The 24,436-nt window shown below is 42.4% G+C and overlaps 2 protein-coding genes across 8 annotated transcripts in view; both read left to right on the forward strand.

Annotated features, from left to right (window-relative positions):
* The window catches only part of LOC124194761 (ras-GEF domain-containing family member 1B-like), a 56,311-nt gene extending 52,882 nt beyond the window's left edge, over nt 1-3,429 (forward strand). For all 6 annotated transcript variants that reach the window (XM_046589111.1, XM_046589110.1, XM_046589112.1 and 3 more), the window contains 8 exons: nt 118-315; nt 526-795; nt 899-1,129; nt 1,271-1,414; nt 1,520-1,722; nt 1,792-1,943; nt 2,012-2,084; nt 2,162-3,429. In XM_046589111.1, the coding sequence (XP_046445067.1) occupies nt 118-315; nt 526-795; nt 899-1,129; nt 1,271-1,414; nt 1,520-1,722; nt 1,792-1,943; nt 2,012-2,084; nt 2,162-2,183 (1,293 nt within the window). In that variant the 3' untranslated portion in view covers nt 2,184-3,429. The remainder of the gene's footprint in view (nt 1-117; nt 316-525; nt 796-898; nt 1,130-1,270; nt 1,415-1,519; nt 1,723-1,791; nt 1,944-2,011; nt 2,085-2,161) is intronic.
* A 132-nt stretch (nt 3,430-3,561) lies between these two features.
* Nucleotides 3,562-23,997, forward strand: LOC124194763 (rho GTPase-activating protein gacU-like). 2 transcript variants are annotated; one of them, XM_046589116.1, is made up of 5 exons: nt 3,562-3,787; nt 21,129-21,624; nt 21,686-21,820; nt 21,899-22,019; nt 22,083-23,997. In XM_046589116.1, the coding sequence occupies exons 2-5, from the start codon at nt 21,175-21,177 to the stop codon at nt 23,048-23,050; spliced, it is 1,674 nt and encodes a 557-aa protein (XP_046445072.1). In that variant the 5' UTR covers nt 3,562-3,787; nt 21,129-21,174; the 3' UTR covers nt 23,051-23,997. The 2 variants fall into 2 exon arrangements, with proteins under 2 accessions (XP_046445072.1, XP_046445071.1); XM_046589115.1 differs by lacking the exon at nt 3,562-3,787 and adding an exon at nt 13,367-13,760.
* The last annotated feature ends 439 nt before the right edge of the window (nt 23,998-24,436 follow it).

Genomic DNA, 24,436 nt, shown 5'->3' on the forward strand with positions numbered 1-24,436 from the left:
CTGCTGTCCTATTACCATGACGACACGCTAAAAGGGGCCCAATGGAGACGGGCGTCGAACAGCGGCGACCAGTTGTCTTAATACTTCTCTCTCTCTCTCTTGTTGTTGTTGTAACAGGACAATAATTTAGTGTCCGGGCCGCTGGATGCGCTTCTGCAGCATTTGGTGCCGACAGCCGACTACTACCCTGACAGGACGTACATCTTCGCCTTCTTACTCTCGTCCAGGCTATACATCAAACCGCACGCCCTCCTGGCTCAAGTTGTCCGGCTGTGCATGCTCCAGCAGAACCTGGCCGACCAAAAACTCACCAAAGTACGTAATTTAGCAAGCTGGATTGGACGGAACAGTTTATAAAAACACGCAACTGCCGGGCCAGCCAGCCAGCACACTTGCCACAACCAAAATTTTAAAAAATTCATCTTCTTTGATATGAAACCCTGGGGCGTCTTATTTACCGACCGACTATCTAACGAGACCATTTTATCATTTTTTCATTTTCTTTTGTGTTTGTTGAATCAACAGGAAAAGTTGGGGCGGTTTTGTCCGCACATGGTCCAACTGCTTTCCGAGTGGATGGAAACATTTCCGTACGACTTTCGCGATGAGCGCGTCATGCAGCACGTCCGCCAGCTGACGCAGCGCTGCGTGGCTCTCGATCCTTCGCTGCGGAGGGACGTCTCGCAAATGCTGCACAATCTCCTCCACCGGCTGACGGCCCTCGAGAAATACGAAGAGTTTCTGGAGAAGATCAACACAGAGGCCTCAGCTGCTCTCATAGACACCCTGAATGTGGTGTGTAATCCGTTTATTCTCTTTATTATATGTCATGAAATTGTTATGCACGTCAATTAATGTTGTTTGTTTCTTCTTTTTTCTGAATTTTTTATTTTTCCAGTGTGACGTGACGGAAGTGTGTTCCAGTCCGCTGACTTTGTCGCAGCAGCTGACGCACATTGAGCTGGAAAGATTATCGTTCATTGGACCCGAGGAATTCGTCCAGGCTTTCGCCAAAGAGAATCCCAACGTGGAAACTTCTTTCAAAGACATGAAGAAGACTCGCAATCTCGAGTCTTACATCCAGTGGTTCAACAGGCTCAGCTATTTCGTTGCCACCCAAGTGTGCTCGGTACGTTACGCAGATCACTCTCCCCCCGGTCGGATCGAGTTACACTTGTCAATGACGTGGCCTTTCATCATCTAATAACTTGGTTTTTCGGGTGGATCGTGTTTCTTATAATATCTGGTTTCCCCATTTGGAATTTTACAGAATGTCAAGAAGAAGCAACGCATCAAAGTCATTGAATACTGGATCGAAGTGGCCCGGGAATGTTTCAATATTGGCAATTTCAATTCGTTAATGGCCATCATTGCCGGTCTCAACATGTCGCCCGTTTCTCGTCTCAAGAAGACGGTGAGATTTTTATCTACACTAAACGTCAAACATTTTCCAAGTGGATTGGATCAAGGTCTTGAATTTGGTTTGGTTCAATTTGTTTGTTTTTTGTTGTTTTTGCAGTGGCACAAAGTTCAGTCGGCCAAGTTCTCCATCCTGGAGCATCAGATGGATCCGTCGTCAAATTTCAGCAGCTACAGATCGACCCTGAAGGCAGCCATGTGGAGATCGGCCGGTGCTAAGGACGAGCGCCAGCGAATTGTCGTCCCCTTCTTTTCGCTACTTGTCAAGGATCTCTATTTCCTCAATGAAGGATGCGCCAATCGGTACTGTCCTTAGCATTTTAAGATGGTTGTCCGTCAGATATTTTAATTGCCTCATTTATAAATTTGTAGGTTACCGAATGGACACATTAATTTCGAGAAATTCTGGCAGCTGGCCAAACAAGTAACAGAATTCATGACGTGGAAACAAGTGACTTGCCCGTTCGAAAAACACCCCAAAGTCATTCATTACCTGCAAACGGGAACCATCCTCAGCGAAAATGGTATGACCATTTTTATTTCCCTACTTTGAATCGAAGCCATTTTATTGATAACGGTTGTTGAATTGTAGGTATTGCTTTATCGTCATTCGATTGCGAACCACCGGAAAACTCTCATGAAAAAGAAAGGTTCAAAGCTTTAAAGTAAGCTCATTAGACCTTCATAAAGATTTTGTCATTTGCGGTTGTAATAACTTGTTATTTTTTTTTCATTTTTTCAGATTGGCCGCCATTCACGCATAATGTTGAATAAGCGACCGTTAGATGGCGTCGGCATTCCCGTATTTTGGTTTCCAAAACAACAAACAACAACACCATTTGAAAAAAAAAAAAGAAGATTCATCCCACATTTTCTCTCCGTCAAATGGCATTTACTTCCTTTCAAAGAACTTCCGTCTCGATTCGTTTCTCCCTTTTCTACTTCTTCTTTTTTTCTATACTTTTGGTCAAAAGTTTGGTCCATTCTAGTCAAGATGTGTATGCTGTGCTCGCTTCCTGAACTTTTCCGGACAAAATTGAATTCCGCCCCTCATTTGGTTTCTTGTAAATAGTTTCCACCGTCTTCTATATATACATATATAGCTCTATATAAAACAAAAAATATCATATACATAATTATCACATCGAAACGTTTAGAACATGACCAGCACCAGCAGTCCAACCCCCCCACACACACTCTTTGTCTCCATCTCTTCGGAATCAAGAAAAACATTTGAATGTCTACACATCCCTCTCTAGTCCTGTGTTCAATTTCAGCCATCCCCCCGATCCATCATCATTTGTACACACACACACACCACAGAAGCAAGACAAAACACCATCAAGTTGTTGTCCCACCCGATAATGAACCCACTTTTTTGTTCTCTTCTCAAATATCTTTTTTGTTTCTATCGACATTTGTGTTGATATTGATGTTCCGGAATTTTTTTTTCTTTTGTTGTGTCTCGCGATCCACCAGGACGCTTTGGCATGTTGATGTTGTCGTCCATTTTGAAAGACGTTACGTAAAAAAAAAAAAAAATGTGAGTCGAGCAGGGAACACACAAAAAACACATGGTTTGCATTCACATCTCAAAATTTGTACATTCCTCCATTTCTCTTCTTCTACTCTTTTCCTAGAATATTTTTCAGTTTTTCTCATTACATTCTACAATTTTCCTTCTTCTTTTTCTTGTTGTTGAGAAAAAAAAATAGTTTTTTTTTCCTATCTCATTTGCATGTTGTGCACGAGCGCGTGTATTTGCTCTTAAAGGGAGGGTTTCGGTCTTTTTTAAAATATGCGCATGCAATTTCTCACGTCGTGTGTGTCATTATTCGAAACACACACTCTCACACCCACACACACACCACATGGACAGGAAAATGGAGAGAAACACATTTAAACTATACATACATTATATATTTGTGTACCTTTTTTTCCCATTTTTTTTTAATCGGTTTATTATTATATCAATGATGAATTACAAAAGATGACCCCCATTTATTGAAACACGCGTTTTTTGGGTTTTGTTTATTTATCTCGCCCTTCCCTTAACCAAAATGGCGGACACTAGATTTTGATTGGAGGAGCAACGCATGCTAATGAGGAGTGGAAAGAAAGAAAAAAACAAAAGGGAAAACGATGAGATGAAAAAGGTCATTCGAGGTGTCGGAGTCGGGCAGTCGGCACGCGCTGGTCGTCCCATTACTTTTCGTGTCCCAAGAGTGCTGTTGCTGTTATTATTATTGTGCTGGAAACATTCTCTCACTTGTCACGCTGTTACTAACTGAACTGCTGCTGGGTGACCGTTGGAAGCCGAAGAAGAAGAAAAACAACAAGATTTATTACACGACCGAACCAGAACCAGGTAGGAACAAAACGAAAAGTCCATGTGTGGCCACGGCCTTTGAACCTGAGTTATTTTTCCCTTCAACTTGTTTAATGTATTCCCTATGATGATTCGTTCACACTTGTACGCTGCTGCTGCCTGGCACGAGTTTTAGATTTTTCCATGTGCTGCTGCCAGTCGCGGTACCGTAAATTAGCAAGCATGACTCGGTTATGTTGATAGGCATGTCTCTCTCTCTCTCTTTTTTCTCGAAGCTAGCTAGCTGCTGGTTATTGTGAATGTGTACGTGTGTGTGGATCCTGGTGTGAGAGCCGGAATACAAAACAGGGTTCCCTCTCTATAACCCCGGCGGAGTCTCTCTCTTTCTTTTTTCTCCATTTTTCTCTTTCACACATCATCGTCGTGAGCGCCAACGGTGTATAGATGTTTGTTGTATTTCTATTCCAAATCCCTCGGCCTCTGTATAGTTCGGTCGTGACTCCTAGCGGTTCAATTAATCCCCGGCCGTTTTTTTTTCTGTACTTGAATTGTATGCATTTATTCATGTGTAGACACAACCACGTGTGGGAAGCCATCATCAAATCGTTTGAAGGGGAAAAAAAAGGCCACGAACGGTTTGTGTGTATGTGTGTGTTTTTTGGTGACAACATTTTGACGAGCTTGGGAAAAACGAAATGATTCGACGTGTCACTAGAGTTGAACTAGGGCTCCCCTGTGAAACAAAATCTTTTCTAATACCATTATAATAACGGTTGGAATGTGCGTGATTTCTCAAGTATGCCAAGTCGTTTTTTATTTTATTTTGGGGGTTTGTCTCTCTCACACCAGTCACACACATTTAAAAACGCAAATAAGAGACGGAAAGAAGAAAAGCAGAGCGGCACCAATCGGCGTTTCTCGTCTCTTTTTTTCTTTTTCTTTCCATTATTAGAATAGAATGAAATTCTTGTAGGTGCTAGTAGAGACCCCAAGACAATGAGAAATCACGGGAGCATATCACTTATTTTTTCTTTCAAATATTCTTTGAGAGAGAGTTTTTCATGTTTTATATAGTGTCCCTCCTATTCTTCCGATACGGTCGAACCTGGCGATATCTACAAGAGAGAGAGAGAGCGCATAGAATCTAAATAGAATGTAACTGACTAGACTAGACATAACATACTGTAAAGAAAATTCGAACAAAAGTTTTTCATTGGAGCGCAGAGTGCTCGCACACACTGGTGAGCTCCGATGTAAAACACAAAATTGTGTCTGGTCATTGCCGGACTTCTTGCTTCTTCTTTGATAACAGGAACTGCTAGCTATCTTTTTTTCTCTGGAATTTTCTGTTATTTTTCTCCTCCCCCCACTTTTTTTGATTGAAGGACCTGAAAAATGTTTCACGCTACTGTCAGGTGTGTGCCGACCATGAAGTTCCCTATCACCACACACCACACCACCACCTTACCTGGTGTACAAAAGGTGCTGAGCTTCCATTATACACACGGGATGAATATGTTTTTTCGGTGGAAGTGAGATAGAGCATTGCCAATCTTGCGGGACACGATTTTGTCCGCTGCTATGGCCGGTGTCGAGAAAAAGATTTTTTTTTTATTTTCGTCGCCTCTTTTGTTTTTGTTACAGTTTCTAAAGATGCGACGCATTGCTGACGATCTATATCATCACGTTATTACATAAAAGATCCTTCGCTCTCATTCCGTCATACGGGCGACTTGAGAAATCTTTTTTATTTTTCTGGACGTTTTCTACATTCTTTTCTTTCAAGGAAATTTCCCTATTTGGTTCACTTGTTTCTAAGGGAAATTCAATCAACTAAAACGAATTTTTTTTTCTTCTTCTTTCATTCCTTTTTATCTTTCTCACCTTTGTTCTTTGTCACCGTCGTGTCGCCATCACCGGTTTTTATTTCCTTCAAAACTTAGTAGACTATAGCCGCGCTATTTTCTCTATCTCTCCCATTCTTGTTGAAAAAGAGAGACCAAGTATTTGTTGTTTTACATTCTTCTTCGGCGTGAATTTGGTGTGAACGCACTCGACGACTCTGGAATTCAAATCACGACGATATATAGACAGCAGCATCGACCACCTGTGTGCAAATTCCTCGGGACTTTCAGGATTCAGGGGGAGTGGGGGACGGATAACAAAAACATGGGGCCAGGCGCATTGCGCCGCTGAGTTCAAACAACTATTTAAAAGTCGATGTGATACACTTGTTGAGCAAACACACAAAGAGTCCATCGGGTACGTTTGAATTTCTTGATTATTTCATCAGAATGTCAGATGATACAATGGAGCTAGATGATTATACGTTTGAAGGAATTGCTGTTGTTGTGACGTAACTTTAATTATTTTTGAATACCGGAAACTGTCTAGCGAAATAAATGATGATTGATGGCAAAACATCTGTTGCCTCATGTACCAGGAAATTGATTGTACGAAACATTTTCCACAAGCCACGATTTCCTTTCTTCTGTAATTCAGAATTGGCGTTTTGGCAATAATTGTCTCTTTTCGTCAAATCCAAAAATTGCATTTGAAAGCAGTAATAAAACAATTGATTAGATGTACTATCAGTCATATCGAAAGCTGCTGATTGATTCTTTGTGAGTGATTGGGGTTACCAGCGCTATAGAGAAATGGTCCCTTCTTTTATTTCAACCGAAAAATTTCCATCCAATGAACTGAGCGGGACAATGAAAGATCGTGAAGGAGAGAGGGGAATCTGATCAAAAGAAGAAGAAGAGAGTTTTTCCCAAATTTGAAAGAGAGAAATTCCCGGATATCTCATAGTCCCTAGTGTTAAAGTGTATTAGCGATGAGTTGATACGGCAGAAGTAGTATAGCGATAATTATAACAAGGGAATCGAGGACGTGACGGTTCTCTTTTTCTTATCCTTGCCACTGCACTGCTGCTGTTGCTGCTGATGAGTTGCCTCATTTTCTACTCGATTTGCCATTGAAATCATCTCTCGAAATCTCTCTCTCTCTCTCTTTTATGTTTAATTTCCCTCGGCGTCATTTAAAAACGTTTGACTCTTTTATTATGCTGCAACAGTAGAAAACGTATATAACGTGTACATATTGTCTTGGACGTTGAATGGATGATCCAGTTCCGGCAGGCTGACTCCGTGTGTTTGTTGGGGTAAAGATAAAAAGAAGGGGGGCCCCCCATTGGTCTCTCTCTCTCTCGAGTCTCTTGCGGTCGGTCTTGGTGTTTCTCATTTTCCTATGCATCGACAAATAATCAAAAAAGAGGAGGAATCGAAAGAGAACATGGTGATGTAGAGTGAGGAACAATTAGTCACTCTAGCAACTCGTCCGCGTCCGCCCCGTCGGCCATCTTGAGAGCCTAGTCTATTGTCTAACCCCTTCTGTATTATATACATGTACCATTGAAATGATTTTCGACAACAACCTCCTCTCTCCCCCCGGAAAAAGATAAAAGGCGACAAAACAAAACAAAAAAAAAGAGACGAGAATTTTTCTATTTTAGACGAAAAACATAACAGGTGAATGTGTTACATGCTTGGCTGATGCCGATGAATTGACGGTTGCTATCTCTCCCAAGTTTATTTTTTAAATTCTACATCTCGCGCGGAAAAAGAGAGAGAGATGCTCGACACGCTCTCGCGCCCGCTTAATACTAGAAATTCAAATTATTACGTGATGGGTATAGGCAGCAGTACACGGTGTCGGTGGCCTCATTGTTAACTCTCCTCCACAAATGTCAAATTTCTTTTGGGGGAAAAATCTCTCGGAGATTGCCAACGCAACAGCGGACACAATAGAGGCGGTGTAGGTGTGGGATCACGACCGCAGATGGACCCGGCAGATATTTATCCGTATCAGCCCCCGTTATTCAATCGGCAGACAAAGTTTCTGGTTCCGCTCTTTCTCCGGTTCCCAGCAGATCGATTGTGGTCTGAGCTAATTTCGATGCACACGACAATCATAGTACGTGTATACGCGTGTATACATAGAAGAAGTGATCGACCGTCTAAATGTTTCCCATTATCGTTGGAAAGTTGTTTGGAAACATTTTTTCCGTGACAAACGCGTCTGTCCTCCCCCTGTCATCCGTTATTTTGTGATAGTCGCTCGTTATGATTGGACGCCGTTGTCAATGCGGTCGTGCAAACAACAGAAACCTGAACGCCGACAAAAGAGACCAGAAAGGAGAGTCCATTAGAACAATGTCTTCGGCCTATAGAAGGGTCAAAAACCGTTTTTGAACTGCGCGCTTCTCGGGTTTCTGGCCAGATGAAACTGTTTATTTCTCTTTGCCTATTATTATGATACTCCATAGTAGAGGCCAGCAGCAGCAGCAGCGGTAGCAAATCTCTTCTTTTACAAACGGTATTGTACGCTACTACATCAGTATAATGCATTATTGAACATTAAAATGAGAACAAGCGGTTTGGCCGGTGGCTGGGTTTCCGAGTCTACTAGGAAGTGACCGATGAAGCTTCTTCCGTATTGTCTCCCAACATACAAAAAAAGCCATTGAATTTCCATCAATCAAGTAGGAAAGTTTGCGCAATCAAAAGGTTTCACGTAAGACAAAGATTCGGATTGTGTCGTGACGTCCCTTGAACCGTATAGCCCAAAAAAACTTTGTTAGTCGATTTTTTACCGAGTAATCGTGTGAAAAACTATGGAGGCGATCTCTTGAATAAGAGAAAAAAAAGATGGTTTCAAACGATGACAATGCCCTCGACAGTTAAAAGAAACGACAGGTACGTCGTAGAACCTATACACACACTTATAGGAGGATACGCGTGGCGGAACTCACGGGGAGGTGGGTACGAGCAATTCGTGCGTTGAAATCACTTCACAACGGCGCAAGAAATCTTTGAACCTGGTTATTGTCAAAAGAAATTTGTCATTTCAAAAAGTTATTTTTCTTCAATTCTATTGATTATAATATTAGTCAGGTAGTAGCAAAATTGCTACCAGCAATCAACAAGTCTCTTGTGTCATTGTGACAAATGGTATACGTATACCAAATAGAAACCCCTTTTTATATCCCATCTTTCGTCTTTGATTGTGTTGTCCGTCTTGTTGTTGTAGCTAGTGTGGATTGGTCACGTGATGGTGACTTGGCAGATTTAAATTTCTTACTCCTCACTTGGTTTCAATTTGCTGTGGTTATAATCTTTCGGTTGGAAATTTCTTTTTGATTCGAATTAAAATTTTCTTTTTTATCGATGATACGTGAGTGACGACAGATGGCGGTTGATGAGGGTCTACGGTAGTCGTTTCGGCGTCCGTGCGTGATGCGTGTAGACGAACTTGCACACACACACACACAGCATCTTTTTTTTCTTTTTCAGAAAAAGTCATGAGCCAGCACTTCACACCTTTTGGGCCGGGGTGTACATAACCAAAAGAATAAGAAAAAAAAGAAAAAACTCATTCGTTCGTTTATTGTTATTCTGGTACGATCCGCATCGCATAAATAAATAAATCAGGGTTTTCTTCTTCTTCTTTGAATTTCATTTTTTGTTGTTGTTGCTGTTGTTGTTGCTGGGCTAGTCGTGTGTGTGTGTGTGTGTGTATTGCGTGTTTGGATGAAAGAGTGAGAGACGGACCGGAAGGTGTGTTATTTTTTTTTCCTGGCGTGAAAATGAAAAAAAAAGTAAAAAAAAAAAATGGATTTATTTTCTTGAATTTGATGGGCTACAACTTTGGCTATGGCCGATGATGATGGAAGCGAATAATGTAAACTGGCCATTTCCTCTTTTTCAAATTATTCATAAAAGTCCTTGGGTGTGTGTATGTGTGTGGGCCCCTTGGAAGAGATTTGAAAAAATTTGAAACTCTTCTCTATCCTTTTTACCGTGAAAAAAGGACTTGTGTGTGCAGTATCTGGCTCACATAATGTCCTCATAACGATGTTGTTACGGAAGCCGTCAAAAAAATTCTTGAAACATCTTTTTCTTTCCTTTTTCTCGGAAATATTCCGGTCGGATGGGATGTGAACTAATAAAAACGACTTGTGTACGTAGTACCGATCGTCTTCTTTTTTGAATAATCACGCTGCTGATGGCGGTATTGATTTTCCTGTTTTTTTTTAATCTTTTTCCCCATCGAAACAACAAAAAGGAATAAGAACATTTCTGAATGCGCCGAGTCTCTTTTTTCAATCGGAGCCGCATATCATCCGCTCATGTCGGCTTGTTCCTTTTTATTTCCAGGGTTTTTTCCCCCCACAAATTTTGACAAGATCGAAACAGTCGATTATTCCACACACATACACACACACACACGCTCATGTTTATTTTTTTTTCATTTCTTCTTCTTTTGAAAAATATACAAAACAATAGTCTGTTCGCGGGCCATCGTGCGTGGTCATCCGATCACGCTTCTTCTTCTTCTTAATATTTTGATTCATCCAAACAAGCCCAAAAACCTCCTCGTCGAGATGCGGATGCGAGTTTTTTTTTATTTTATTCTTTATTCTCCGAGAGGGATCGACGCGAGCAGAGAAAAGAGAAAAAGATATGATTAGACACTGGGGTAGAGCGCAAGCAACAGCTGGAACGTCGTGAGCTGTTGATCCACACTCACGGCGCGCTCTTTCTCGGATGGAAACTCGTGTGTTATTCCTCAACAAGGGGCCTCTCCTTCGTCCATTTTCCTTTTGATATCTCATCACGGTGTAGAGAGAGTCTATACGGTGGAGGATTTTGATAGCCATAAGGGCGAATGAGAGTCACGTCAAGTGACGGAGCAGATTCCGACTAGACTTTTTGTGCCTAGGAAATGTTTGTGTGTGTGTCTGTGTGTCTGTGTGTGTGTGTGTGTTGGATGATGATGATGATAGGCGCTCACACACGTTCGAAAACACGCACAAAAATGGAAGAAGAAGAGTCTGTGGGGGCTCTGTGCTGCTGGTGATGATGATGGACTTGTGTATATGTGGAGTCGCGGAAAAAATCAAGGTACACACAGCATCGCACCTGTATGTTGATGACACGTCTCCTCCTCCTCCTCCCCCCCTTCCAGGTATTATTTTTAGAGAGAAAGAAAAACCCCAAAAGAATAGACGCTGCCAGTCTCTCTTGCTGCTCTAATGGTATTATAATATCGATGATTGGATTTAATTAGATGCGTGACTCTCTCTACTACGTCGTCGGCTCCCCCGAAAATAACACTTAGGGGGAATAGAACAACGTACACACGTAGTATATAGTAAGATATAGTATACATATATCTAGTAGACAACTAGTAGAGTAGTGAGAAGATGATGACTAGAGAGAGAAGCTGTACTCCGATTGGACTTTAATCGTTTCGGCCGGGATGGCGGGACGACTCTCGGCGACAAAAGACGCGATGCGTGTCTTTTTCTTTCTGTACCGTGTGTGTGTGTGTGTTAACCAAATGGCAGCTCACAGGTAAATCACATGGCCGCCGGTTAGAAAAAAAAAGAGGCCACCACAATTTTTATCTTAGTAAAAAATTATTTTAAAATTATATTTCACGTTTTCTTTTGGGAGGGAGAATAAGAGAAAGGCAAATTTCTGTTGTTACTTTTTGGTGGATTTTTTTATTGGGTGCCGGAAATTTTTTTTGTTGTTTTTTTTTTCATCCGCCGGAGGAACTTGGTGGATGGCAAAGCCAATCCCATAACACCCGAAAAATACTGAACTGTTGGCTAGGGGGATATTTTTACGACCCTGTTTTTGTGTATGTGTATATTTCGAGTCGAGTTTCCAAGAGACACATCGTAAAAGCATACGTGCAGTACTACTACATGTGTGCATGTGTAGGCCTACACTAGACACTTTGCAGAGAGGCTGTGTGTGTGTTATATTTATCCTATCTGCTATTTGGTTTGTTCTATCCTTCCACACTTTACAATAGGCCCCCGTAAATATACGACCCGGCAGCATCAGCCGGCAACAGAGTCGGACATATTTTTTGGTCCGGCCACCATCTCCGCCAACTTCTTTTCGTCGATATTATTTACTATACACACGTGTATACTACTACTGCTAGTACTACTACACACATATAATATACGTGTGGACTGATTTATTGGCGGGGTCTAACTTTCAAAAACACGGAATCTCTACTGCTGCTATACAGGGCAACTGAATTACACCGGCCTCATCTTTTTCAGTTCGACTACCCTCATATGCCAGTTTTTTGGATTTATATATTTTTTGAGGGCGAGTTTCTCTTGTGTGATGACAGGATTCGGATCAAATTGTCGGGCCAGCAGCAGCTTCAGCACGGACAATTTTCGGTTGTTTGTGTGGTGCGCTGCAGGGTCCCTAGGCTCTCTGATTTCGGGGCCAAACCCCCGTGCGTCCCCCCATTATAAGTCGGTTGATGATTACACACTAGACTGCGTTATTGTATCCATCCATCCGCCATGCGTGCTGCTGCTCCTGCTGCACACACACAAACATTACTAACACACATGGCGGCGGCGGCAGCGGCAGCGGCGGCGGACGAATGGCGCCAAACCCTATGGTATCAAACTCTACTATAACCATCCTTTCACTCACGAGGATATGTACTGTTTGTTTCTTAAGGGCGGCCTATAGTTTCCCTCCCTCCCGTCTAGTCTCTTTTTGATTGTTCCTGGACTGGAGTTCAACGCGAGGGGATTCGCTCGGTTGTTTTATATTTTTTTTCCAGGACACGCTGGGTCATTTTTATATTCCACGAAACACGCACGAAAATTTCCCCATTTTGGGTTGGTTGTGATTCTACCTGTACGCGCAGGAGACTTGTGTGTGTGTGTGTTGGGAGATGATTATTATACAGCGGTACTCTTCTTCTTCTTCTTTCTTTTTATATGACCGGGAGCACAAACAAGGAAGACGTAGAAGAAATGTCAAGATTGGAGTGTATGCGACCCCGCGTACCTATGGTATAAATAAACATCGTTGGCGCCCATCTTGTCATTTCGTACATTAGAAACATGTTCCACTTGCTATTTTCGGTGGGGGTTTTTGATAGTATATTGCGCTATTTTATGAGTTTTTATAGTATAGTCGTCAATTAAGAAGGTCTCGTTATGTTCTCCTGGCAAGGTCAACTTCCATCACGATGAGAGTTAAGAATCGATTTCAAATCGGTTATGACACGTTACGCAACCGTCGATCAAGTATTTCTCTATAAATATCATCCAGATATTTTGGGGGTAGAGGGTAGGGGGGGTTGATTGAATACCGGGAATAACTTCACCCAATGGGACACTTCCGAGAGAAAACGACCATCACATTTCCCAAACATTCAGGTTACGACATCATTAACGACGGACTTGTTTATGATTTTTCCGAATGGCTCTTTTTGTTTTCCCTATGGAGTTTCATCTATGTACATTTAGATATTTGTGTGTTGTGACGATGATGGACTAACACACACACGATCAGTAAAAGGGGGGGCCGGAGAGAGGAATAGGCGGGGGGGTTGGAAGAAATCACCTCCCCCTTTTTGTCCAAAGCTCCGCCTTTCACCTTTCTTGGTCCTCTTGGTCGGGAACGTACAGAGAAAGGAGGTGGTGGCCACCACCAACACAAAATTTTTTCTTCTTGACTTTGGAAGGAGAAATAAAAAGAAAAAAAGGATTTTCCCTACAGTAGAGCCCGACAGTCTCGTCGTGTGTCGACCGGTGTGTGCCGTTCATTCGCCAAGTGTCTGTCGCCGGAGTCGAACGTGTTGTCCGTCGTTATATTTTTTGAATTGGTGTTTTAAAATCAATTTTGAATTTGATTGTGGTTGATCTCTATTACTTCGACGAGTGTTGTTATTTTTTGGACCAATTGAACTGATCTCTCTATTTGACACGTTTGAAGAATTGTGTGGCTGGAGCGTTGAAATCTCTTCCGACTTGTCATCGCTGGATGTGAAATTGGAGAAGGATCGGCTACTGGTTTTTGATTTCGGTAGTTTTGCTCCGCTGTCATCGGCGTCGTGGGAGAAGCTGTTAATTAGAAAGGAGCTCCGCGCCATTATATCAAAAGGAGAACAGCAGGTCAGTCGATAAAAAGAAAACATTTTCAGTGTTGTTGTTGGTGTTGGTGTTGTTGAACAACCAACTATTATTCCGCGCACCGCGCGTCTTTGAATCTCATCCATCATATTTCTTCTGTTGGGTCGGTCGGGGGGCAAGAAAAAGAGGAGGAGTTTCAGCCAGTATAACAAAGTGGGGGCTCTTTCTTACGTTTTCTTTTTTTCAATCCGTCATGATTATTGACGTCGAACGTGTTGCGCGCCGTCCGGGATCCGTCCGGGCGAATGCTAATCAGGGCACGCGCCCATCTCAAAACGCGCTACCATAAAGACCACACCACCACCACCACCTTTAATTTCTTTTCTTTCGTGAGTGATGGATCTCTCCATCACCTCGCTCGCGCGCTATAGACGCATCGGGAGAAAAAACGTTTCGTTCATTCTGCGATATGGCGCTGCGTTCGCTGTCGGGAAAGGTTGATTCAGTTTGACTTGAACGTATGTATTTTTGGTTGGTTGGGGGGGGGAGCTTTTTTTTTTTCACGGAGCGCGCGATGTTTAGGCGTGCGTGTGTTAACACCGGCGCAATCTTTCCGTCACGAAAGATTACATTAAACTTCGTCTTTTTTCTTTTTTTTTTTTTAAATAAAAATACAAAACAAAAGCAAAACATGGAAGAAAAATCCACACATGAAGTCTAGGAGAGAGAGAGAGAGAGACAAGGCCAAAAACAGGGCTCGGCCCGCGTGCATCTGCGTGTGTGTGTTGTGTTCCTTACACACATGCGTTAGAGTACACACAGACACATCCGCTTGGGCCACAAGGTCCTTCTTCTTCTTCTTTCTTTCTTTTTATGACGTTGATTTCGTGAGTCGGGAGTTTGACGTGCGCGTTTGCGTGTCTAAGACACGATCACCCTAGTCACGCTAGTGGGCGTCCACTCTGACGGCAGCTCAGGGGTGGCTACAGAGCCAGCCAGAGAGCCCAGTAGATTCAACAACAACAAGTTTTTTCTTCTTTTCCTTTTTCTTCTTTATTTTTCTTCTTTTTTTGGCAGTTCAGGGAGTTTGTTTTCATCCCCGGCGTTTTCATGCCCCCCCCCCCCCTTCTCTATGTACATGTGTGTACCGTGAGCAAAGGCAACGACGTGCTGACTCGTCGTGATTTGTCCATATCTCTAAAAAGGGCTTCTTTTTTATTTTATTTTTTTCAAAAAAGCCGCGCTGGGAATTTGTTAATTTTGTTAGCGGAGATCAATTTGTTTCTCTTCTTTTAAATGGACATGATCAGATTTGATTTTTTAAAATTTTTGGCGGTTTGGTTTTCGCTCTTACACCGGATGTTGGATTTTGACTGTCGGTCTCTTTTGTCGGGTTAAATGTTGGGGTAAAATCGAATTGAACTGGTTTGGCGGCACGGGACAGGAAATGATGAGGTGAAATCGCCAAGTCCGAACATGAAACATGTCCGCCATTTGGTATGAAGAGAAGATTTCGTCACATTTTTAACTAACAACAACTTTTTTTTTTTGGGTTCAATCCAAAATGGCGGCGGCGTATTACTGGGGCTGATTGGTCGTTGACATCGATACTATTAGAGACCGACGGCGGTTCGTCAAAAGAAGCCGCCGACATCGCGTCTCTCACATGGACAAGTTGGATGGAAACTTTTTTTCCTGTTCTATCTTGTCGATATGATGCAATAACCACAGGTGGGGGGCATATCGGAACAAGAAAAAAAGTTCCTTTGTTTTGTATTATGTTAGAGGGGGTGTTCTGTTTCTAGTTAAGAGAAATCATAGAGTGGGAAAGCTGTTCATAATATAACCAAGAGAGAAGAAAAAAATTACCAAGTCGAACTGTTTTTTGGTGGTTTATGACTCGGTTTTTTTTTTCGCATAAGAGGAAGATGTTGCACGTAAAGGTGAGTGTTGGGAGGGGGTTGGTGGTGGTGGAAGAACCACAGAGGGACCATCTCTCGGAGAATTGTGTGCGTGACGTCTTAAATCTCCATATAACGTCATCTTCTTTTCTTATATACCTTTTTCTTCTTCTTCTTCTTATACCTGAGAACTGTATAGTGTTATGTACCTTTTGGGTTGCCTTTTTTTTATATATTATTCTATACCATCCGATGATGGTCGAGCAGAGTGGGTCGACTCTTAACCTTATCCCCCCCCCCTTTGCTTTTTACCTATATTTAGATGGGTGGAGAGGGATGCGTGTTGCGCAGACTGGTTTACCGATCTACACACGTACGTATGTGTATATATATATATATATATAGTATGTGTATACGTGTATGTGTGTATAAACTACCTGTGAGGGAGGTGTAAAAATTGCGCAAAGAATAGAAGGGAAGGTTAAATAAGCTCCAGGTAGAGTTTTAACCAGAAAAAGGTTAGAGAAAAAATATTTTTTCTTCTTCTTCTTTCGTGGTAGAGGGGGGTTCAGTATGTGTTTGTGAGCGCGGGCGTGTGGGGAGGAGGGGGGCCATATATCTATCACGCTCCAGACTTTCTTTTTCTTTCTTTCTTTCTTTCTTACTTATTTTTTTTTCAGAGGGAGAGATTTCCAGATGGATGGCAGACAAATTTATTTGAATTTCACGAGATGTATCGTGGCATCAGTTTGAATTTCCCGCGAAAAATCACTCTTCTTATTTCCCCGCGAAATTTTGAAAATTTTACAAATCTTTTTTGTCAAGTCTACAAATTGATTTATTTATTACGTAATAGGCCGGATCATTGTTGTTATTACAAAATTTAATAAATGGAAAGGGGGGTGGGGAGAACCCTAGTCGTATGAAAGGAAAAATATTACAAGAATAAATCGTACACACACGCATCTCGTTGGTGTGGGATTTAATAGTCAGAAACTTGCCTCCAAATGGGAGGTGTAGTTCAAATGGGGGGTGGTGGTAAAAAGGAGGAGATGAAGCACAGACAGACAGGTAAAGAAGTAAGAGGGGGGTCACTTGTTGCACAGGGCAATCGTATAGTATACCGTAGTAGTAGTTGTAGTATACTATAGAGCTCTATATATAGTGTGTGTATACCTTTGAAAGATTTTTTGAGCCGGAGAAATATGTGAAATTTACACACATACACAGAGGTTTTTTCTTCTTCTATTTCCAGCCCATAAAATAAGAGAGGGGAGGAGAAGAAGAAGAACCTCACCGCTTTTTTTCTTTTTTTCTTTCTAGAAATGAGAATTTGGCTCGCGACTTTCATGCGAGTTGATGTAATTCAAAAAAATTCACCTTTGAGGGGGGATTTAAGGGGCATAAGAGGGGGGTTGATGTGGGCGGAGAGAATGTGTATCTAAAGATAACCTGTACTATACCATCCGTGCGATTTATGAGGTTGCTGGATCCTGCCATGTTCCATTTCGTGTTTTTATAATTTTTTTGTTATTTTCCAGCCTTTGTCTCTCTCATTCTCTCTCTTTTTCTCTGGATGGATGGATGGATAGATTTAGAGCGAGCACATACACTCTACGGAATTAGAAACCTTTCTCCCCCCTTGACCGATTTATATGCAACCCCCCTTCAACTCACATAATGAGATATTATATAAGAAAATACTCGTCTTAGCTAGAGAAAGAGCTCATTATTGAAATACAATCAAAGAGGAATGTGTTTTCCGTGTTGAGCACACGAGCCCCGGCCTATAAAACATGATCTTCTGCGGAAGTTGTTGGGCAAATGATTAGGGACGAGGTCAAGTCAAACACACACACACAAGGCCAAAATCGGCCTACATAGTATTTTCTGTCAACTCTTATTGGCCGGTGGTGAAAGGTGGTTTATTTTTGGGATCAAGATCCGCTTAACAAATACGCTAAAAAAACAAAACATGATTGAATAGACAATTCGGAAATTGTTCTACATTCTTTTTTGTCGGTTTTGATCTACTTATTTTTATCTGTATGCACCAGTGAGAGGGTTGGGTCTTTTGTTACCTGATTTCCATCAGCACGATTTCGTTGTTTAGTTTTTCTAAAATCAGCCCACCAGTTTATTATTTATTCCCTTCTCTTCTTCCATTTTTCCATCTTCTTTTACTGACTTTTTTTCACATTTTCTTCTGGAGGTAATTCCAAACCGATGGCTCATCTTACCGAATGGTTCGAGGATTATTACGCACAAAACCCAATAGGATCCGATGGGTTTTACGAAAACAAAAAATTTTAAAAGCCGAGATTTTCTCAAAAGTTTTTGGTTGACCAGTTTGTCACTTTGGAAGAAGTGTAAACTACGTGTGATGTTTTCAAAGTTATTCCTTAAAGAACCAACAGGATCCTGTTTTCTTATGTTGTCTCTGCCAAAATAAAAGCGATGGAAACGCCCAGCCATTTTGGGTGGGGGGGTGGATATTCGGACAAACGGCCCAACACTGTCAGCCAGTAAAGAAAAATTGTGTTTTTGTGTTGATTCTGCGAATTCTAAATGAACACACAGAGGGAGAGAACAAGGTCGCTAAACGTGCTGTTGCGTCCACATTTGAAATTCACCGTGAAGAGAACCTCCGCACAATGGGAAAAAGAGAACAACGGATCGCCCATCTGTGTCCGTCCGTCCGCAAGGTTCAAAGGCGGGAGGAAAAAAAAATAACCCCCTTTTATTTTCCAAAAGAATAAAAAGGCCGAAAACAAAAAAAAATTTAAAATTTTTGGTTTAGTGGGGGGAAGAAATTATTTATATGCGTGAGCGACATGTGTCGGACGGCGCCGGAGAAAGCGGAGCGCTCTGATTACATGTACACAGCCGTTTCTCCATCTCTGCTGTTCTGTTCTCCCCCCTTCTTTTATTATTTATTATTTTTTTATTCACTCTGTGACGTAGACAACAAAATATTTTTTCACGGTCTGGAAGGTTTTCTCTTTCGTCCATTCGGTTGTTTACAAGAAAAATAATAAATAAAAATAAAAATAAGAAAAAAGAGTGCGGGCCGACCTTTTATTTTTCATCTTCTTCAAATAAAGCCGTGATCGTGTCTGACGTGTTCACTCGACTAGGTTTTCATATCGTCTTCGGAGAGAGAGAGAGAGTATCGCGTTACTTACTTATACCTTGTGTGTTGTTGTGTCGGTTGTTGTGTTACCTGTAGCTCGAGGACCATACGTGTCCGTTGAGGCTCTGCTTACCTGGCCGGGGTAGAATTTTTATTTTTTTTTTCCAACTGCGTTTAAGGGCGTGCGCTCTGTTGACACAACCCGCCCAATGTGTGTCACATCAGCCCAGAAGAAGAAGATGGGGCGCGCTGAAATAATAATACCGCGCGAGAGTTTGTCACCAAAAAATAGTTTGTGGAGACAGACTTCCTAATGAAAATGGAGAAACGATGGGACTTCTCGCATTTCCACAAGGTCGAATTCTCCAACCGTCGTTTTTTTTTTTGAATTTTGAATTTTATTATTTTTTCAAATTTCCCGCTCGTTGAAATTACCGATTTTTTTATAATCCACATCACCTTAGCTTATTTTATTTTATTTTGAAAAGATGAAGAATTGAAAGAGCTCCTGGATTTCCGTTTTGTTGTCTTTCCTCCAGCTACTCGCTCTATTGTCTGTTGCATCTTTTTCCCGTCATCGCCAACAGGAGCCGGGAGCACCACACAATGAAGCAGACAAGTGTTGTTGTTGTATAAGAGGGAGGAAGAATCATCAATGGAATAGAATAATAAAAAAAAAGGTGGAAGAAGAAGAAGAAGTCTAGTGGCAAAAACTATGACGCCATTGTTATGGATGTGATATTTAGGCACTGATAGCCTCAGAGCATGACTCGGCTTAATGTGTGTCTCTCGCTACACTACTACTACCTGCGCATTATCATCATTATTATTAGCAATAACGATCAGCCAGCCATCCAGCCAGCAGTATGTGAAAGAAATGATTTCAATTGCTTTCAGCCACAGTCTCTATTGCCTATCCTATCTCCATTGTCTCGTGGCAATTTCCCTCGAAGACCTTTATTTTCTGAATAGACTCGAATAGAATTGAAGGAGAGCAGCTCGCTCTAGCGTGTCATGTTTTTTTCTGTTATTATATACGCGCTTGTCCTTCTGAAAATCATTTTTTGATCGTGTCATGAGACCCGCCGGTTATACTATATTATAATACGTGTACAGTCTATATGTAGTAACGACTGATGTATTTCATCTGGACCAGTGGTGCGTGATTTGTTTTATCAACTACAAGTCGAGAAAACAAAACAAGTTGACGGAGGAGAATGTGGTTCTCCGTCGCAAAGGCTAACTGCATAACACCTTGACGAATTAGAAGGGCCCCCCTCCCCTTCTGGGGATGCTATTAGTGGATAAATAATCTTTTGAGGTGCGCAAGAGCGCGTGAAAACGATATGGAGGCGAGCGTGAGAGAGAGAGAAAAGGTGGGAGTCGAAAATAAAAAAAACAACTTTTCTCTCTCTCTCTCTCTTTTTTGATTGTTTGTTGTTATTGTTGTAAATGTTACACAGCAGTCTCTCCTCCTCCTCCTTGGAAAAGATGTAACATTATTCCTCCTTCTTCTTCTTTCCCCCCACCGTTTTGTTATGTTGGAGGATTCCGTTTTTTGGGATGCAACGGAACGTTCGAGCCAGAATGCAAAGTCATGGGCTTTGTTGTATTCCTCCGATGGCAGCCCCGGTCTCTGCAGCGGTCGCTTACTCAATTGTGATTCAATCTGGTAGAACCGAGGACGCGGTATTATAAAGAAAAAAAGAAAATGATGATGACGGACGACCTGGTGTTTGTTGTAGTAGCTCGTTTAACTCTATAGATATGTACGGCGGGACCGAGATACGAGACTCTTATTGTCCCACCGCACACACGTACGTACGTACGTACGGAGTTTGAATAATATTATAATATCCCGCGCAGGAGGAGCTATTCAGTTCATTTTCACGGGCTACCGCTTGCTGTCGCTCGCACCGTCTACTGGGCGCATTTTTACATTTTACCAACTAATATCCAGAGTTCCGTTTTTTGGTGCCCAGCCACTTGTATAGGCCACGACGTCGCTGTCTGTGGTGCTGCAATCAAAAAAGGAGGATGCGTCAGCAAAGACTCCCGTACTAGGGGGGGATATAATAATAATACAATAACATGAAATAACCTCACGGGAACCACAGTAGCAGACATGCTATAATGAATCACAATGGATTGTATCTATTTATTTGCGGGACGGACAACATAAAGATATTACCGGGAAAGCTCATTCAGAAAATGTTTCTCGATTGTTGAATTTTCTTTTTTTTCCAGCGCCAAGTTTTTTAAAAATTTGTAAGATGAACTTTTGTGGGCTATTTGCATATTGGAAAATTCACGTGGAATCGATCCTGTTCCTTTGTACCCAATGAAGTAAATTTTTTTTCGATATGTTTTATGCAGATTGTCGTGCCGACATCGGATCCGCCTAGCGAAAAAAAAAAAAAAGATGGCCGCAACCGAAACCCGATCGAGCGACGGCGTCGTCTACGTCAAACGTGACTTGTATCCAGGAATCAATTCGGCCGCCATGGAAGACGACGAGGATGTTGAGCGGCGACACCGTCGCCATTGCGACGACGATGAGGACGACGACGTCGATCACAGGCAACCCGTTCTCAAACTGGCCCGTTACGCCATTTCGCCCACCGTTCCGTCTCTCCTCTCGCTTCATCATCACCACAACGGCTACACTAATCATCACATGTACGCCGATTCGCATCCAATGACGTCGCCCATTCCGCGCCGGAAACAGGCCAGGCCCAGAAGAAGATCGGGCGATTCTTCGTCTTCACCGCCGTCGTCGGCCGCCGATCATCACGGCAATTACAGGTCGACTCCGTCGCCCGTCCAGGACATGCCCGAAGATCTTTCCGTCAAGAAATCTTCGCCATCGCTGGTTAGTTTGGTCATTTTGATTTGACGGGCCGAGTTTTAATTGGAATTTGGAACATTTACAGGAGATGGAAAGGCAAGAAAGTGAGGAGAATCAATCGGGACGGAATAGCAACGATCAGGATAGCCATCGCAGTGACACACCGTTGCCAGTGCCTTCGTTGAAAGCTGATAGCGTCAATAGCGACAGCGCCAAGAGCGTAAGTTTTTGATTTCCTGTTTTAAAAGAAGATAATTATAATAAATTAACGTCGATTTCTTAATTTTGAATGAAACAGGAATTCAGTTTGGCCGAGAGAAACAGTTTGTTCTCTCCGGGTCCATCCGGAACGCCTGGACCGAGGACTACTCCGCCGATGATATCCAATTCGATCTTATCAATGACGCCAATTCACCAATGTAAGAATTTAAAAATATAGAATCACGTAACCGGAACTAATTTTTATTCACATTCTAAAATAGCTGATCGACGTAAAGGCCAGCACAGCGCACCCCGAGGCGGCCCACCTCGCGCCTGGACCAACGGTGACTTGACGGAAGCGTTGAACCACGTCTGGAACCGGAAGATGACGACGTCGCAAGCGTCTAGGGTCTTCGGCATCCCTTACAACAGCCTGTTGATGTACGTCCGCGGCAAGTACGGCAAGTCGCTCAAGCTGGACACGCTGCGCAAAGAGACGCTGGAAGGCGAAGCCATGGCCCTGGCCGCTTCCACCAGAGGCTCGTACAAGTTGGCGGCGGCGGCTGCTGCTGCGGCGGCCGCAGCAGCAGGTTCACCCACCGGCAGCAACAACAGCAACAACCCGAAAACCAAACCACCGAAAGAAAATGGCGGGAATAAAAGCGCTCCGGCCACGCCCAGCCCGACTGCCGGCACTAAAAACGTCAACAACAATAACAACAACAACAACAACAACATGAACAACCACAATCACAAGAATCACAACAACAACAACAACGACGTTAAAGTCTCTAAGAACAACGGACCCGCCATCCCGGGGCCTTTGAATTTGGCGGGCGTTTATCCGCAGCCGCAGCATCGCCTCAACGAAATGGAAGCGCTGGGAATGGCCGGATTGGCTCACGCGGCCGGATTGGGCGGTTTCGGAGGTGTCAACCCTTACCTGAGCTACTTTTGCGACTTCTCCTTCCCCATGCCTATGGGGTTAGGAGCAGGTCTACTGCAAGCGGCCACAGGTGCGGCAGCGGGAGCCAATAAACATCACCACCGGGCGGTCGTCGAACAACATCAGGGACTGTTGAGGAAATCGGTCAAATCTCCGAATAAACATCACCGAGCCAAAAAATCGGCCATTTCCGACCTGGAGACGGATGATCATAAAGCGGAAAAAGATGCGGATGATGGCGGATCCAGTCCTCCGCTTCGCTTGACTGTGCCGATGGATCGGCACCAAACCGGTCAAGTTTGACACGATCTCCCGCTTTTATAATCACTTGACAAAATTATTTTTTTTTAAAACTCGCTCGTTCCCTCCAACACCAATCTCACACTTATTATACGATTCCAACAACTTGTCTCTTGCGTACGTAATTTGAATTCGCTTTCAAACTTATGAAACTCACGAGATCTCTCCTTATCCTTTTTGTTTTTTCAGTAATAACTTTTGTACATTTTAGCGCCCTGCCGGCCTCGTGATTTCTTTGATATTGATACTCAAGGATACCTATGATTTGAATGTTAGCCTCCATTGTATACTCCTGACCTACAATACTCACGCAAGTGAGTGGAAAATTATTTAGCCGAAAGAAGAAAAAGAAAAAGAAAAAAAAAGAAAAACGGAATCCATCCGTTGTAGACTGTTCCATTTGCTAAATTCGTTCGTTTGAATAAGCCTCACCATGTTGCACCTTGTGATAAAAATGATTAAGAAATTTCTGAACTCGGCAAAGTGTTTAACGGTGGAGGGGATGTTTTGTGCGCAAAAGTCTTGAAAGGCCTTTTTTGGCCTTTCGTTACGGTTCTAATGTTCCTCACGCCGAGTGTATTCACCGTTCCAATCGACGGCTTCCAATGTGTCCGTGAAATTGTCGTGGCGGCGAGCAGTTTTTCTCGTTTCGAATGTTGTTTCGAATGTTGAAAAATTGTTTGTGGCGAGTTGATAGATACGTACGAAACTATGAGAAAATTTCTGGATTGAATACAGCCCTGGCCTTGATTTGTTGTCGTGTATGTGTCTATACTGTCGTTATTGTGTCACTTGTCTGTCACTCAGATTTAAATTCAGTTGCAGCGCTAAAATTTTGTGCGCCACACCCCTCCTGCCCCCCACCGATGCACACGTATTGTAATTTATTGTACACCAACCTTGATTCACGAAAAAAAGAACCAATACAAACACTGGGGTTTTGTCACTTATTACGCTCTTATTCTTTATGTTTTTCTAGATATGCTTGGCTGCACATAAACCAGGTCTAATTATTTGATTGTTAAATAAGAAAATCTATTGAAATAAATAAAAAGGAAAGGTTTTTTTAGAGGTGGTATCTGACCTGGGTACACGCTCATATTGTATTGCTCCACATACTCATACTGTGCCTTTATTTTTTACCGCCTTACCCAGTGAATAGTAAATTGGTAACCTAATCCCTAAAATATCGTGAGGTTATTTATATAAATGAATTAAGACGTAGATTTAATTTTTAAACTGACGAGTGACCGAGCAAAATTTGAACTAAACTATGGGACGACAACAATAGCCCACAGCCCTTATCCCCAATTTGATACCAAGAGCAACAGAATAATTATGTATTTAATTATATTTAATTAATTAATTATTAATTCAGTTTGTATCGTT

The sequence above is a fragment of the Daphnia pulex genome, chromosome 5, assembly GCF_021134715.1.
Source record: "Daphnia pulex isolate KAP4 chromosome 5, ASM2113471v1".
NCBI lineage: Eukaryota > Metazoa > Arthropoda > Branchiopoda > Diplostraca > Daphniidae > Daphnia > Daphnia pulex.